We start from the raw sequence: 15,365 nt of genomic DNA, 5'->3' as shown, positions 1-15,365 counted from the left end.
AAAAACATCTTGAAGGTCCCAGGCCTCAGAGAGGTTAGGCTGGCCCAACTAGAGCCAGGGCTTTTTCGGCTGTGGCTCCGATCTGGTGGAACGCTCTATCACAAGAGACCAGGGCCTTGCGGGACTTGACATCTTTCCGCAGGGCCTGCAAGACAGAGCTGTTCCACCAGGCCTTTGGCTAGGGCACAGCCTGACTCCCTCCCTCGGCAATCTTCGCAGAGCTCTGGCCCAATGGTTGCCAGTGGCTTGAATTAATTAATTTTTATAATGAATGATTTTAGAATGTTGTTTATGTTGTACTTTTGTACTGTTTTATTGTTGTTAGCCGCCCTGAGCCCGGCTTCGGCTGGGGAGGGCGGGATATAAATAAAATTTATTATTATTATTATTATTATTGATGTCTGCTGTTTCAAAGATCTCTTCCCATTGTGAGAATTTGTTGAACCCTGAGTGAGAACCCAGAAGCAGAGAGGTGTGTCAGAAGGAAATGAACTGATATTTATATATCAGTAACTTTGTGCTAATGTAACATTTCTACATGTAGTGTTTTTGTAATACAGTAGTGTGTTAAGTTCTGTTGTTGCTTCAGTTTTTTCCACACAACTTTAAAAATATTATTTAATATATTAAGTGGTATAGAAATTAAATAAGCAATCAATGATTGCATGCGGGTAGCCCTAGGGAAAGATCCTTGTCTGAAGCCTTGGAGCAATTTTAGAATGAAAAATTAATGAATGCATTGGATATTTTGTGTTTTAAGGATAAAGCCCAGCTTGACCCCTTGACCCATTTGGGAAATGATGGAAGGCAGAACAGGTACAGGCCTTGATGGCAACCCTATGCCCAATTACAGTCGTACCTTGGAAGTTGAACACAATCTGTTCTGGAAGTCCATTCAACTTCCAAAACGTTTGGAAACCAAAGTGCGGCTTCTGATTGGCTGCAGGAAGCTCCTGCAGCCAATTAGAAGCCACAGAAGTTTGGCTTCCGAAATTCGTTCAAAAACCGGAACACTCACTTCCAAGTTTTGATTGTTCGGGAGCAGATTTGTTCATGAGCCAAGGCGTTCCGAGCTCCAAGCAACCGTATTTGGAAGCAAGACCTACTGAGCTCATGAGACTTCTTGACTCAAGCTGACTCAAATGTCACCTTCACAATGTAATACATGAGGCTAGCAAGCCACTTACTCTTAAACTTGATCCACTCAAGCTGAAATATGAGGGCAATATCTCACAGCTGATGGTTAAGGCGTATGTCAGCGGAACAGGGAGAGAAACATTTTTCAGCAATTCTTCATCTGTCTGCAACCACACTTGTTCTGAGGCATCTTCCAACCCTGTGCAGTAGATCTGTGGAGATGGAACTGCTGAAAATAGCTTCCCTCCCCATTCCATTGACAGAAATCACACCATCAGTTGAGTAACACTGTTGGATACAACACAGTGTTGTAAAAATTACAAGGAATGCCAAGTCTCATTTTTCAAGGGGGGTAGGAAAGATGAAGCCCATAGCACAATTGCACCAGCAGGCAAAACTGGAGAGATCACTATAAAACATGGTTTGCACCTTTATGCATGTTATGATCTGTTTTAAAGTTCAACCTTTTCAAAATGGGGAGGGGGCAAAAAGGAAAAATGCAGTATTTGCCTTGGAGATATTGGAATGAAAACTGGTGTGGCCATTTTCACAGAGAAACCAAAGCATCACCTCATTTTCAAGAGCACCTTGAGCAAGCACTTCCTCTTAAACTCTTAATTCAAGTCCCTCATTCAGGCTGTACCTATCAAAACAACCATGACGACTCCGGTCACAGAAAGCATGATGCACAGAAGTGTGTTATTAACTTATTTTTTAAGGATCAATTGTCCAAAGTATATCCAGGCTGAAATAGGAGGATTCTAGTTCAATTGCAGTCATTGAAAAACTCTTGCTTCGGCACCTACAAATCTGAACCCACACCTGCCCTTGTAATAGCCACCAGCTGCTTTGAACTGCCCGCAGCATATTTACAGTACATTTGAGTACTCTCCTCCACACTGTTAGCAAGGCTGTTCTGTCAAATGAACACTGGTTGAATGGTATGGCTCAGAGGCCAAGAACTCTGGTGCCTGCTTGTTCTTGTCTGGGGAAGATGGCCTTTGTCAAGGTAGAAACAGTCATATTTTAAATGCCAGTTAAGAAATCTAGGCAGACAGATACGGACTGGCAGTAGAAGAGAATCTTTCAGCCCTATCCCTTTTCAAGTGGGAGCAAGGCAAGTATCACCTTGACAAAGGGAAAATTTATTTGCAGGCTTCCTTTTATACCAAGTGTTTTTATTTGGTCCTATACAATACACACAAAACACCTTACAACCACCAATATATCCTAACAGAAGTTGAGTTTTTAAGGAATTTTAAAGATGGGGCAAAACTCCTTAAAGACGTTATGGCTACTTCTCCTATTTGGTAGGAGTTGTCCTGGAAATAAGCAAAAGCCATTAGGCCTTCAGAGAAATGCCATCACTGCTCTCCAGCTAGGTTCGTGAGAGATAGGGAAGGTATTTCTAAGGCTGGCATCAACGTGCATGATTTGCAGTCAGAGTTCCAGAAAAAAAGTTGGTAAAAAATGTTCTGGAGCGATATGCAAGTTTTATAAGCAGCAGCTTTTGTGTATTCTTCAGCAAGCAGGATGACTGTAGCACTCATAGCTGCTAGGACAGAACTTATTTAACGTGATGGCAGATAAGAACTTTTAAGAGTTTGGTAACCTCCAGGAAGAATACTGTAGCACACTGTTCTTCTCAGGATATAAGAATACAGACAACATCCATCTTGGAAATGTCAGGCTTTCTGTGTGGAATTACTCATAAAAGGTCTGTGTTTGTTCAATGTACAATTCTGAGGCTTGATTATTTCTTCCCATGAAGCAGGCCTGATATGAGTTTTGTACTGACAGAAAGAACGTATCACCTGCAAAAGTGAGGCAACAGTCAGAAGCCAACAGTCTGTACTGAAGCACAAGACCCAGAGTACCTGACGAGATATCCGGCAGTCCCAAAATTTGTAGTACCCTGGAGGAAGAGTGAAGAAATGTACTGGTGACAAGTAATAGATAGGTACTGGGATGATGGGTGGGAAAGATCTCTCTCGCTACCAAAGAGATAGGGAGAAATCCAACATCACACAGATAGACATGACTTCCCCTTCTCCCAGCAGTCCTCCTGGACCCAATTTTGGGAGTGCATGGGGAGTAGGGAAAGGGATGTTCCACATGGAAAGAATGAAGTCCACTGCACAAGTGAGCCAACACCATTGGATGTCATTCAATTGTGCCACTTTAAAACTGCAGTTGGAAAAGCTCGAGAAATCCTGGGATAGGACCAGGGGAGAGGGAGAGGCAGAGAATAGTAAATAACCAAAACTAAACCAGATTTTAGAAGTTGCTTCCAGCAATAATTAACAAAAAAAACCCCTTCTTTTCTAAAAAGTTTTTTTTTTTTTTGCACATTTTCCAGCGATTTATAAAACATTAACTGAATATTAACAAAGTCTGAACCAAAGGAATGTGCTTTGGAAAACATTAAAATAAGTGTTCCTATTAATGCAGTGTGCCCATGTTACTATGCCGCTGTTAATCTTTTTCACCTGATTTTTTTTTTAAAATCCTAGAACACTCTTCATACTCCCCTAGGGTCCATGGGACAATGCATTTAGAAGAGAAGCGCTCCCATGCTGCCAACTTCGCTCTGCTCCTTTACAAAGATTTCAAAGTACTGGTAAATGATAGTAACAGCCAACAAGATTCCTGTGCCTGATCCAATTGCCCCAAGGAAGTCTGCCAGCACAGAGAGAGCACCAATGCAGAGGCCACCAAATGCAGCTGCTGTAGGAATGTATCTGACAAGAGACACAATGGGAAGAAAAGAAATTAGATATTAAGAGACATTACTAGCATCTTCAGGCACAGCTAACAGCAAGTCAGTGGAAAAAAATGTTTTGTAGGTCTAGATAGTTAAGACACAGGGGAAAATAACTATGCATCAAACTGCAACAAATATTAAGACTGCTTGGGTCAACCCCCCCCCCCCATACATCTTTTAGGTATGTGACTTAAGGAGGCCCTTCAAATATGACCCATTGCTTATATTTTGCACTTGTGTCACAGTAATGCTGTCTGAAGCAGTAAGAAAACTATGAAGGTAAACACTGACTTTCTGTAGCCTCAGGATCACTACAAAAGGATAGTGTTCATTAAAGTCAGCAAACAATGAGGCTAGAAACAAAAATGAAATTGGGTATTCTCAGGAATTAACAGAGGCTCTTATATAGCTAGGATCTTGATGGCATGCAAAAAAAACCTTTTAAAAAAACAAAACTACAACACTGCAAGAGCATTAGAAGCATAATGGCCTCACTCCAGTAAACCTGAAGGAGCGTCTCCACCCCCATAATTCAGCCCAGACACTGAGGTCCAGCACCGAGGGCCTTCTGGTGGTTCCGTCATAGTGAGAAGTGAGGTTACAGAGAACAAGGCAGACGGCCTTCTCAGTAGTGGCTGCCCTGTGGAATGCCCTCCCATCAGATGTCAAGGAAATAAACAACTATCTGACTTTTAGAAGACATCTGAAGGCAGCCCTATTCAGGGAAGTTTTTAATGTCTGATGTTTTACCACTTTTTATTATTATCATTAATTCTGCTGGGAGCCACCCAGAGTGGCTGAGGAAACCCAGCCAGATGGCCGGGGTATAAATAAATTTATTATTATTATTGACTGAATATAGCATTATAATCATAATGAATCTCTGCATGTTTGTAACTCACCTGTTGAGTTCATGAACCATAGAGGTTTCTCTATGACCCCTCATAACCATCTGCTGCTCTTTCAGTTGTTTAGCAACCTGCATTGGCCAAACAGAGAAAAGAAGCTTAGATCTTTTTACAGTCAGTTTGTAAGGTGAACTGCCTATAAATGAGAAACAAGAGATTTCAATGCTCCTCATTTAAGGACTATTAAAAATGGCAAGGCTGGACCTCTGATGTAGCAATATTATAAATATTTCTGGAAACCAAACTAAAAAGATATAAAAGTTGATGAGAGGCATGTCTCATTATCTGCCCATGGAAAGCAGACCATCTTTTCAGGTAACCTCAAGAGAATGGTTTGCAATAGGAAATGAACTATGAACATTCACAAGCTGAAACATGAAAGAATCATCTCCATGTTAAGGACTTAATATATTGCAGCATGAGCTTTTGTGGGTCTAAACCCATTTTTTCAAGGCAAGCTCATGGCTGTTCCCTCTTTTGTTAAACAGACAACCTTGAAAGATACCAGACTTAGCTTAGGAAGATGAACAGCTTAGCCAGGGAGTGACATTTTGAGCAAGAGGAAGGTATCATGGAGTCATGTTTTAAAACTAAAAATGCTTCCTAGTATCCTATTCTCCTTAGTCAGATCTGATCCTTCCAAAAATATATTTAGTGACAATAGAATGCTAGACACAGAACTAACTGCACTTTCTGCTAAATGACAAAGCAAGGGAAGCATTATGGTTTTTCAAGAGGGAGGAGAGAAGCATCCAGAGCTGTGGGGTCAATGTTATTTACTTACATCTTTGGCAGAAGAGCCAGACACTTCAATCCAAGTTTTAGAAAAGAAAGCACAGGAACCCAACATGAACACAATGTAAACAACTGCATGGACAGGATCTTCCAGAACGGAAGTAAATGACTCCGGAGGTGACAGGTAATAACAGAGACCACCGACGGGGTATGAACGGGCAGGACCACCAGACGAAGTATCCTGCAATGAAAGTGGACAGTTTGGATTGTGCCTTAAGTGGACAGGTATTATTCAGCCACCAGAGGTCACTTTTATGCCCACAGAATTCAAATATAGCAACCGTAAACCTGCATAAGTTTCTTCATGTGTGTGTTGAGAAACTCTATTATAGCTACTGCAAGACAAGTGCTAAATATAGGAGCTGGCAAGGACACAAAAAGCCAGCAAGGCATGGTATGAAAGCCACTTGGCTCCTAAAACAAACCTTACACGTTCATCACTCACAACACAATCCTATGCTTGCCTATTGTTCCATGGGGTTCAGTGCGATTTATAGTTTTATACTCATTTATAGTTTGAATTCTATACAGGTTTAATTGTTTTTAATGATGCTTTTTTCCTATGTTTTTAGTGATTCTTGTTTTTACCTCGAGCTGCCTCGAGGTGGGGTATAAAAAAAGATATATAGAATAATTTACTTTCAGATGTGTATAAAATTGCAGTCTGAGTTTTCCTGCGAGCACCTTCGTGCTAAAAAAACTAGGGCTGTGCATGGACCCCCAATCTGATTTGTGGGGTCAATGTGTTAACCTGATTTCATCCAGCCCAGCCCACCCCAGCTCTAGAAAATACTCATTCATGGAAATCCCATTGACTTGCATTAAGAAATAAAGCCAGCCAAAATTGGATTGTGCTTTCGCATTGCAGCATGAAAGTTGGCAACAAGTTAGCCTCTACAAAGGTGATTTATCCTGCCGAACAGGTATTTCCTAGCATGACCTCCCTGCTGTTAGCCCTTGACTGGGAGCATTAGGTGTGAATATAATAAAGCTCAGTTCTGTTCCTACACCTATCCCCTGAGCCTATCTCAGCATCTTCTTTATATGGTGTTTTAGTGGATTCTGTTTTAATTTTGGAAACATGGCGACACTGAGTTTGGCTTTTGTGAGTAGTTTGTTCTTCTGGGTTGCCCTTTTTTTAATGGGTCATCTTGGGAAAGGGGCATTGCTCCAGGACTAGCCCAACCTGCCCCATAGTCACTGCAAAAACCCCTGAATCACCCCAATTCAGCTCATTATTTATACTTTGTACGGAGTTGCTGTACAAGCCTGAATAAAAAGCAGGTTTTATGTTTAAAGCTGCAAGATCCAGGACAGATCTTATCAAGCGGATACTTACCGACCAAGTGCCCAGCAGGCTGACCAGTAAGTTGCCACTGAAACGAGCGGAGAGCATCTGGGAGATCACATATAAATTGGACACCAGCGCAGATTGAAGGATGATGGGAATATTGGAGGTGTAGAAGAGTTTGATTGGGTAAGTGTTATACTGGCCACGGTAGCGGGCAGATTTTATAGGGAGATCCACTCTGAAACCCTGCAGGTTGCAAAAGTGAGTGTTAAATACAGAAACAAACACTTCTTAGTAACAGTGCACTTGAAGAGAACCTAAAAACCTTCAGTAATCTTGGAGCTCTTCTGGATTACCGGTTTCAATATTCCACCCTGACTTGCTTGCACAAAATTTACACAGTGGTTAAAGATTGCTGCTTACTGAGCAATTGTTCTGATTTGTTTGCATGGAAGTTATGTGATACCATCCAGCATCATTCACACTTCCCAGTGTCATTAGGGTTGTTTTTAAAAGAGAATGTTATGCAGGAACATCAAATCTCCATTAATAGTGCAGCCCTTTCCCTTCCCCCCAGTATATGATTGATTTATAACTGGGAGGGGGGGGGAGAGATAATTTGGGAGCAGAATGCTTTTTAGAAGCAAAGAGAAACACTTTGCGTAGGAGGGTCTATTAAGGCATTAAGGCCAATATGAATACACTTGCTGTGGCCATAGCATGCTTTGGTGTTATTTATAGAGTGCTATTAGCCTAAGTAGGTAGGGCTTTCCAAATTTAGGTACGCAACAGGCTGCTCCCCTAAGGAACTAGCAATCTAAAACAGTACAGAAAAAAAAGGGAGAGAATGGGTAAATCCCATTACAATATTTATAGCTTGGATAAAGTTGCAAATGATTAAGAGGATGTCAAAGGCCATAAAGAAAGGGTCTCACAAGAATTAGTTTGGATGAACTTATGAGAAACAAGGGCCAAAAGATAACGTGGATGAAAGCCACTGATGGCTTTAAAAAATTAGGCCTTGGAAACTGGTAGAAACAGAGTTTAAACTCAGAAACATTTTGAACAATACTTAGGATCCAGTCACAAATGTTGTAACAAGCACTCTGTTAGCAAGCAGCTATTGTTGTCATCTTGATTATAATTAAGTAACATTCCATAATTCTACTTGCCTGGAAGTAGATGACAACTGCAAAGACGAATATGGTGGCAATCAGGTTCATGAGGTTGGGGAGGTTCTGACGGTAAAAGGCTTCCCTGAGAGCTCTGACTTTATCTGTGCGAGTAGCCAGCAGGTGGAACAGGGCAATGATGGCTCCTTCAAATTCCATGCCTTAAAGTGAGAGAGTGACAGAGAGATGCTTAGTTGCAGATAATTTGACATTTATTAGTTTGACTTTTGAACCAATTGTATAAAACTTGTAATAATTTATTTTAAAAGGTTATAATCTGCTTTTCACCAGTGTGGTCCTAGAATAGTTTACAATGCAATTAAGCCAACAAACACACAAAATGCAGTTAAAAACCAGAATATACCACAGGAAAGCAATCATAACCTCCAGAGCAGGTTAGCAGATCACTAAAAGGTCTGAGGGGAAAAAGACTGTCTTCCATAGCCTAGTCCAGTTGCATCAATGATATAATGGGGAGAATGCCAGAGACTGAGTACAATCACTGAGAAAGCCCCCTCCAAATTGATCTAACAGCCCAGGCAGTCCCAGGAGGGACTAAACGTTCTTACTTGCAGCTACTAACAATCATTGCTTACAGAGCTACATTACCCCCTCTAACCATGCATTAACATCACACACAAAAATGAAACTCACTGAAGCAGTCATCTTAAAACTTGAGTTTACAAAGGAAAGAATGAACTCTTCTTTATATTCAATTTATTGCATAGCAAAAAAAGCGCCTAAGTAAAGGTCCCTGGATTTAATGCAGGAAGGGTACCAAAAAACCGCAAGTGAGAAATAGTAAAGTAGCTTCCCCAGTCAGTCAATTCTTCGGAGAAGTGAGACCTCCAATAAAATGAACATCCTCACCTCCAAAAAGAAGCAATCCTGCTCAGGGTTCCAGCCAGCCAGTCAAGATACTGTTAATTGTTAATGGTTCAGGCAAACCAGTTCACTCCCCACTCTCAAGTCTTCCATCTCTTTTCCAATTGACACTCAACATTTTGTGGCTTCGGAGGAATACTGACGCCCTTATTGTACTGGTGTGCATTTGTATGTGTTTAGGTTTTTAAACATTTTCCCAAAGAATACCCAACTTTTGATCCAATCCACAGGGGCACCGAGTCACTTAACTGAGGAACTGATATGCTTCCAGTGAAACAAAGAACACGCATGTGTGAGGTTACCTCGGCCAGTGTTTACTGTGGTTGGGCTGAATGCCTTCCAGACAATAGTCTCACAGATGTTAGTGGCAATGAAGAGGGAAATGCCAGAACCAAGACCATACCCCTTTTGCAGAAGTTCATCCAAGAGAAGAACGATCAATCCAGCCACAAAAAGCTGCAAAACAAACATGAATTATTTTCCAGCGTCACCACAACCATACCTGATCACTTTAATAGAGGGGCTGCGGAATTAAAAGTGTCAGTGCTTTCTGTAAATGTCTGCTTATGCAGCACACATGACAATTACCTGTTTTAATCTTTGATTTATACTTTTTGACATGGTTATTACTGAAAGCATAAGTGCACAAGTCAGAGATATATGAACTGAAGTTCCTTTGTACGTGAGGTAAATAAAAAGCATCATGTAAACCCAACTTTCTAAGCTGTTCCTAACTTAGCTGCAGCTAAGGATTTTCGGGGGGAGGCAGGGAAAATTGATTGTACAATGCAACTTTTACACCTTTTAAGTAAGTTTGGCCATCAATGTTTTTGGGACTACAACTTCCACTATATTGGACCACTGGCTGGCTGGGGAAGATAGGAGGAGTTCAACAGCATCTCAAGGGGTTTCTCTTCCCAGCAATAAAGCAACAGCTGTGCAGATACTGAATCCCTGTTTTCCTATTATTATTCCTAGACCACATACACCACCATCCCTTGAGCTACACTGGCTCAGCTCACACAATATGACTTTGATGGCCCAGGTGCACAAAAGCAGCAACACAGGTCTAAATTATTTATAGTGAACCCAATGCTTAAAAGCTCTTTGGCCATAAACAGAAGAGATGTACTAATGTTCCAAAGTAAATACTGTAACAACCCATAGTCTACAAACCAGCATACAGAAGGTGAATTGAACTGTTACTCTGAAGATCAATATGGCATGTAAATTCTTACATTGTGTCAAGCCAAATGTTAGTACAGTTCAGATATCCTATTTTTGGCAAGACTGGTCAACATACGTAGCAAGGAATCACTCTGAAGTAGGATGCCGTTAAGTCATCCTCCATTTGTTCCTAGATTCTAGCAACCAGCTCTGGGAGATTTCCATTCCTAGACGTCATGGCTAACAGCTGGTCTTCTATAATAGTAATAATAATTTATTATTTATACCCCGCTCATTTGGCTGGGTTTCCCCAGCCATGCTGGGTGGCTACCAACAGAATACTAATAATAAAAAACTGATAAAACATCAAACATTAAAATCTTCCCTATAAATTTATCCATAAGATTTACGAGGAACCTAGAAGCTAACTACGCACTCAATATATCTAGAGATGCAAGGCTTCTATAAAGAATACCATGCCTAATAAGAGGGACGCAGATGGCACTGTGGTCTAAACCACTGAGCCTCTTGGGCTTGCTGATTGAAAGGTCAGTGGTTCAAATCCACACAATGGAGTGAGCTCCCGTTGCTCTGTCCCTGTTTCTACTAACCTAGCAGTTCAAAAGCACACCAGTGTAAGTAGATAAATAGGTACCACTGTGGCAGGAAGATAAACGGTGTTTCTGTGTGCTCTGACTTCCGTCACAGTGTTTTGTTGTGCCAGAAGCGGTTTAGTCATGCTGGCCACAGGAACCAGAAAGCTGTCTGTGAACAAAGGCCTGCTCCCTTGTCCTGAAGAGAGATGAGCGCTGCACCCCATAGTCGCCTTTGACTGAATTTAACCGTTCAGGGGTCCTTTACATTTTATTTTTTTAGCCATGCCTAATAATGAAGTGTCAGGATGACTGGCAAATGCATTCTAGATTCAATTAATATATACTGCGAGGACAAGTAGGAGATAAAGCAGTGTGCTTAACTTTAAAATGATGGTGTCTGTAGAAGCTCAACTGAACCACAGATCTCCTAGGTCCAATCAATGAGTAGTCCAATACAAAAAATAAATAAATTACCTGAATGGTAATCAGCAGACAGATTCCAGCTCCCATCTCTGATGGGTCTCCATACATCCCCGTCATTACATAAACGATAGATTGGCCAATGGTGATAATCATGCCGAACACTGAGGAATGAATCCACAAGAAAAGACTGAATTAACCTAGTCTCCAATTACCCGAGAGGATACAATTCATCAGTATCTACATAAGGCATTAAGCCAATCCAGATGGCAAGCTCTGTAATGTCTCCTGATACTTACATTTCTGTGCCCCATTGAACAGAGCTCTGTCTTTTGGCGTATCCCCAACTTCAATTATTTTGGCACCAGCCAGCAACTGCATGATGAGACCAGAGGTGACAATGGGAGAAATGCCCAGCTCCATCAGTGTGCCTGTTGGATGTGGAAATCAGAATGACAGATAAACGGTAAGGGGAAAAAACAGTTTTCCTGCCAACCCTCCCAGCTAGTCACTGCACATGTAGAGAGGGCCAAAGATGTGCACTGTGGAGGGGAAAGCATTTGGATCATAATTGAAGCTCCACTCCTTTCCAAATGATTCATCATTCTTCTGTATCATGGTCAGCAACCCAGACCCCAATCAGCAACACAATGACAATACAATAATTCTGGAACATAGGTGAGGAAGGACTACTGAAAAACATGTATGAATTATGTCAAAGCCACTTGAAATGTTCTGAGCACTATCACATTTACATATTCCCATTTTTAAACTATAGCATCAACATGGTCATGGAGATGAGCCAAAATTCCATTTTCCAATTTCAATATCCAGGCCATGGTTCAGTCAGTTATGCACATTGATGTTTCATAGTTTTCAACGGGCAAGTTAGGTAGTTGCTCAGTTCTCTAACAATGAAGTCAGTGGCACCTCAAAATGCTTGTCAGTGGTAGGATCCACTCGGTTTTGCTACTTAGTATAAAATTTCACAGCAGAGAGAAGTGCCATTTGCTAAGTGAGACATTCTTACCTCTGTTTGAAGCCAAAATTACTCTCATCCAATAGAATGGATCTGCCGAGTCTGATGACATAATACCAAACAGGGGAATCTGAATATCCAAGAGAAGACAATTACATTAACACAGGCTTAGCTCCCTGGATTTGGTTTAAACTTTAAATTTAAAGGAAAGTTTGAAATAATGTAATATGCATACCTGGCAACAAACCAAAAATATGAAGAGGGTGATAGCTGTCCATAGTACTTTTTCTTTAAACTGGATCTACAGAAGGAAATAAAAGAAATTAGTACCACCATGTATTTGGGGCTAGAAGAATTTGTTAAAATACAAGCCTTAGGTTCACTGAAAACAAGGTGGAGAAACGGTACCATGGCAAAAGAAAACATAACCAGGACTTCAGATGAATATAAATTTATTTTCCAGCTGTTTGGTAACATTTGAGCATAGAATCACTAATGTTGTACTCTTGTACATATGTTGTACAATCCCTTAGCTGGGAATCCAACACATGTGCTTAAGTTACCGACATGCCTGCACAAATGTACAAGGTAACATATGGCAACATTTAGCAATCTAACTGTATTCAACATATACAGCTTTCTTAACACTGGACAGCAGAACAAGGGGCGAACTGAAGGTTCAACCCCCTGCTTTCCATAAATAGCATCACAGCAAGGGGGAAGATCAGCTTGGCCCCATCCGTCAGTCAGGGGAAGAGCAGCAGCAGAGGTTGCCTACCTCCCTCTTCCCTAAGAGCTCAGCTCCAAATGCCTTGGAATTGGAGAGCCTCTGTCATTGGTCAGTGGAACAAGGGCTGGTGAGTTAGTTGCAGCACCTCAACCCAACAGTAAGGGGAGATCAGACTGGCTATAAATGCCAGCTTACAACTCACTAACTTGTTTTTACACTGTCAAACTGATCTCCTTTCCGTACCTTTCTCCTTCATTCAAGTGCATTTTCTGTTATAAAGCCTTAAAGAAGTATCTTTCTGTCATTTTAACTATGCAAGCTGTTTTGAGAGACAATATTTGTCTGAAAAGTAGAATAAAATATAATATAAGCAAACTCTCTTCTTAGCAGTAACTCCTGCAAATATTGATTTAAGGATACTTACCTTTCTTTCTGGCTTTTGGATCTCAGGTAAGATAACACAGAAGGGCTTGATTACTTCAAGAAATTTAACTGTGAAAAAAGGTATGAAAAGAGAACAGATATATGGATTTCACAAGGTCCTTAGCAGTCAATTTAAGAGCCAGGGCGTTAGGCTTGAACCTAGAAGTCCCAAATTTAAACCTTGCCCAGCCACTAACCTATATGATAACCCTGAGTAAATCACAGTGAACCTTCATTCCCTGTCTGAGCAAAGGCTCAGGACTGGCACAAGCCTATTTCCCACTCGCACTGCAATGGAGATCCTATGCATTGAGGTGGCTATACTTTCAGAATCTTATTTCCAAACTGAAAGGCTACTTTCACTATAATCACTGCTGGTGTTAGCATCACTTTGAAACTTCAAATGTATTAAAACTACCATGCAAGCAACCCAACAGTGCCATTTTTTAAAATGCATGTTTACTAGGCATGTTATCAAATTTTGGTTTTGTCTTTTCCTAGAAGCAGAACTAAGAGGAGCAGTATAAAAGAAGCTGCCAGATAATAAGGAAAGGCTATTCAATAGTAGCACAGATGAAAATCTAAGAAATTAGAATTGCCTTGTACTTCCATGAAAAGACTGCCCAAACTCACATATTTCAATAGTGTGCTAAGAGAATGAAAGGTGTTAATGCCATCAGTGTAAAACCAAATTTAAAGTTCAAATAAAAGGAATGCCCCCCAAACACACAACCCACCTTAGTGGCCACCCCATCACACTATCAAGTGGAAAGCACAGTACAATGGAAAACACATTTCCCATAGTAGTGATGTGGCAAGAAATTGGCCATCATCATATTACAGCCACAGTTATTTTGAAGGAATGCAAACAGATAGCAGGAGCAGCCCACTGTGGCTTCCACTGTGGGTCATTGTGCCCTCTTTACACTTAAATGGCACACAGCATGAAAAACATGTTTGTACTGGGAAGCATGAGGCAAAAAGAGAAGGAAAGAGTTATCTTCACACAAGGGTCACAATTAGATACGTGTGTAAAAGAAGAATGATTTCTGCATATTGTAAACAATATCTGAGAGAGTTTCCCTCCCAATAAAGAGCATTACATTGTACTTGAAACGTTATGGTTATGCAACCCCTGAGCTTTTTCATTTTAATGCAACATTATTATTCTAAGCCACTCAGAAAATTTGTGTTTACAGGGTGGTACTGCAATGAAAAGGACAAAGTGCTTCCATAATCCAGACTGCATTGTGTCAATTTTTTAGCTGATTCTTAGCTTCCCATATAAAATACTTACTAGCTTCTCATATCTATCTATATATGTATAGAAGAGTCCCCCTGGGTGTTAAACAAACAGCCACCCATTTAAGCCGCACCTCGGGCGCACTCTGCGACCTTAGGGGGGCTGGCGCTTTCCTCATCTGGAGGGCGGGGCGGGGGGTGAGGATCCCTCATCGGGGTGGAGGGACAACGCCGAATTTGGCATTCCAGGCCGGCGCTGTGTTGTAAATAAAAATATAAGACAGCGAACGTGGATCGTTTTAAGGGGCGGCCACGTAAGCCTCCGCGTCTAAACAGTGCCGGGTGAGGGCCGGCCCCCCAGCGCAGTCCTGGCAGGGCAGAGGCATGTAACGGGCAACTGATCCCCCGTAACGAAGCTGACAGTTCCCGCACCTGCCGTTGACTCCTCAGCCGGGGGCATCCTGCGGCCTCCCGTTCCTTCCCCGTTTCGAGGGGAGTCGTCCTCCTCCACCACCACCAGCCTCCCTCCCCAGCCGCCATTTCGTCTCCCTGCCCCTGACGGAAGCGCTTCGACCTCCCTGCAGCCGCCTCGCCCCTCGCGCCCCCGCTCTACGCGGGCGCCCTCCGCTTCTCGCCCGCCACGACGGCGGCGTCTGCGGCAGGACCGGCTCTCCGCCTTCCCTCCCTCAAACAGCGACGCCGATACTCACTCCCCATCTTGGGTGCTCTCGACGCGGAAAAGGGAAGGACCAAGCAGGAGCGCAGACTCCAGGCGCCTTTCTCGGAGAGACACGTCAGTTACTTGAGCCTTCCCGGCCTCCTTCCGCTTCCTGCCACGCACCGCCCCCTCCTCCCG

At 42.0% G+C, this 15,365-nt stretch overlaps 1 protein-coding gene across 1 annotated transcript; it reads right to left on the bottom strand.

The window, feature by feature from the left end:
* Positions 1–2,294: 2,294 nt before the first annotated feature.
* Positions 2,295–15,272, bottom strand: SEC61A1 (SEC61 translocon subunit alpha 1). The gene is made up of 12 exons (XM_081184266.1): positions 15,220–15,272; positions 13,269–13,336; positions 12,350–12,415; positions 12,166–12,244; positions 11,435–11,566; positions 11,190–11,299; positions 9,255–9,408; positions 8,068–8,228; positions 6,944–7,141; positions 5,594–5,785; positions 4,804–4,880; positions 2,295–3,878 (listed from the first exon to the last, which is right to left on the bottom strand). The coding sequence occupies exons 1-12, from the start codon at positions 15,224–15,226 to the stop codon at positions 3,692–3,694; spliced, it is 1,431 nt and encodes a 476-aa protein (XP_081040392.1). The 5' UTR covers positions 15,227–15,272; the 3' UTR covers positions 2,295–3,691.
* Between the last annotated feature and the right edge of the window lie 93 nt (positions 15,273–15,365).

The sequence above is a fragment of the Podarcis bocagei genome (genome assembly GCF_964188305.1).
Source record: "Podarcis bocagei genome assembly, chromosome: 2".
NCBI lineage: Eukaryota > Metazoa > Chordata > Lepidosauria > Squamata > Lacertidae > Podarcis > Podarcis bocagei.
Note: the sequence above shows the minus strand (reverse complement) of the source record. Positions and strands in the feature narration are given on the sequence as shown.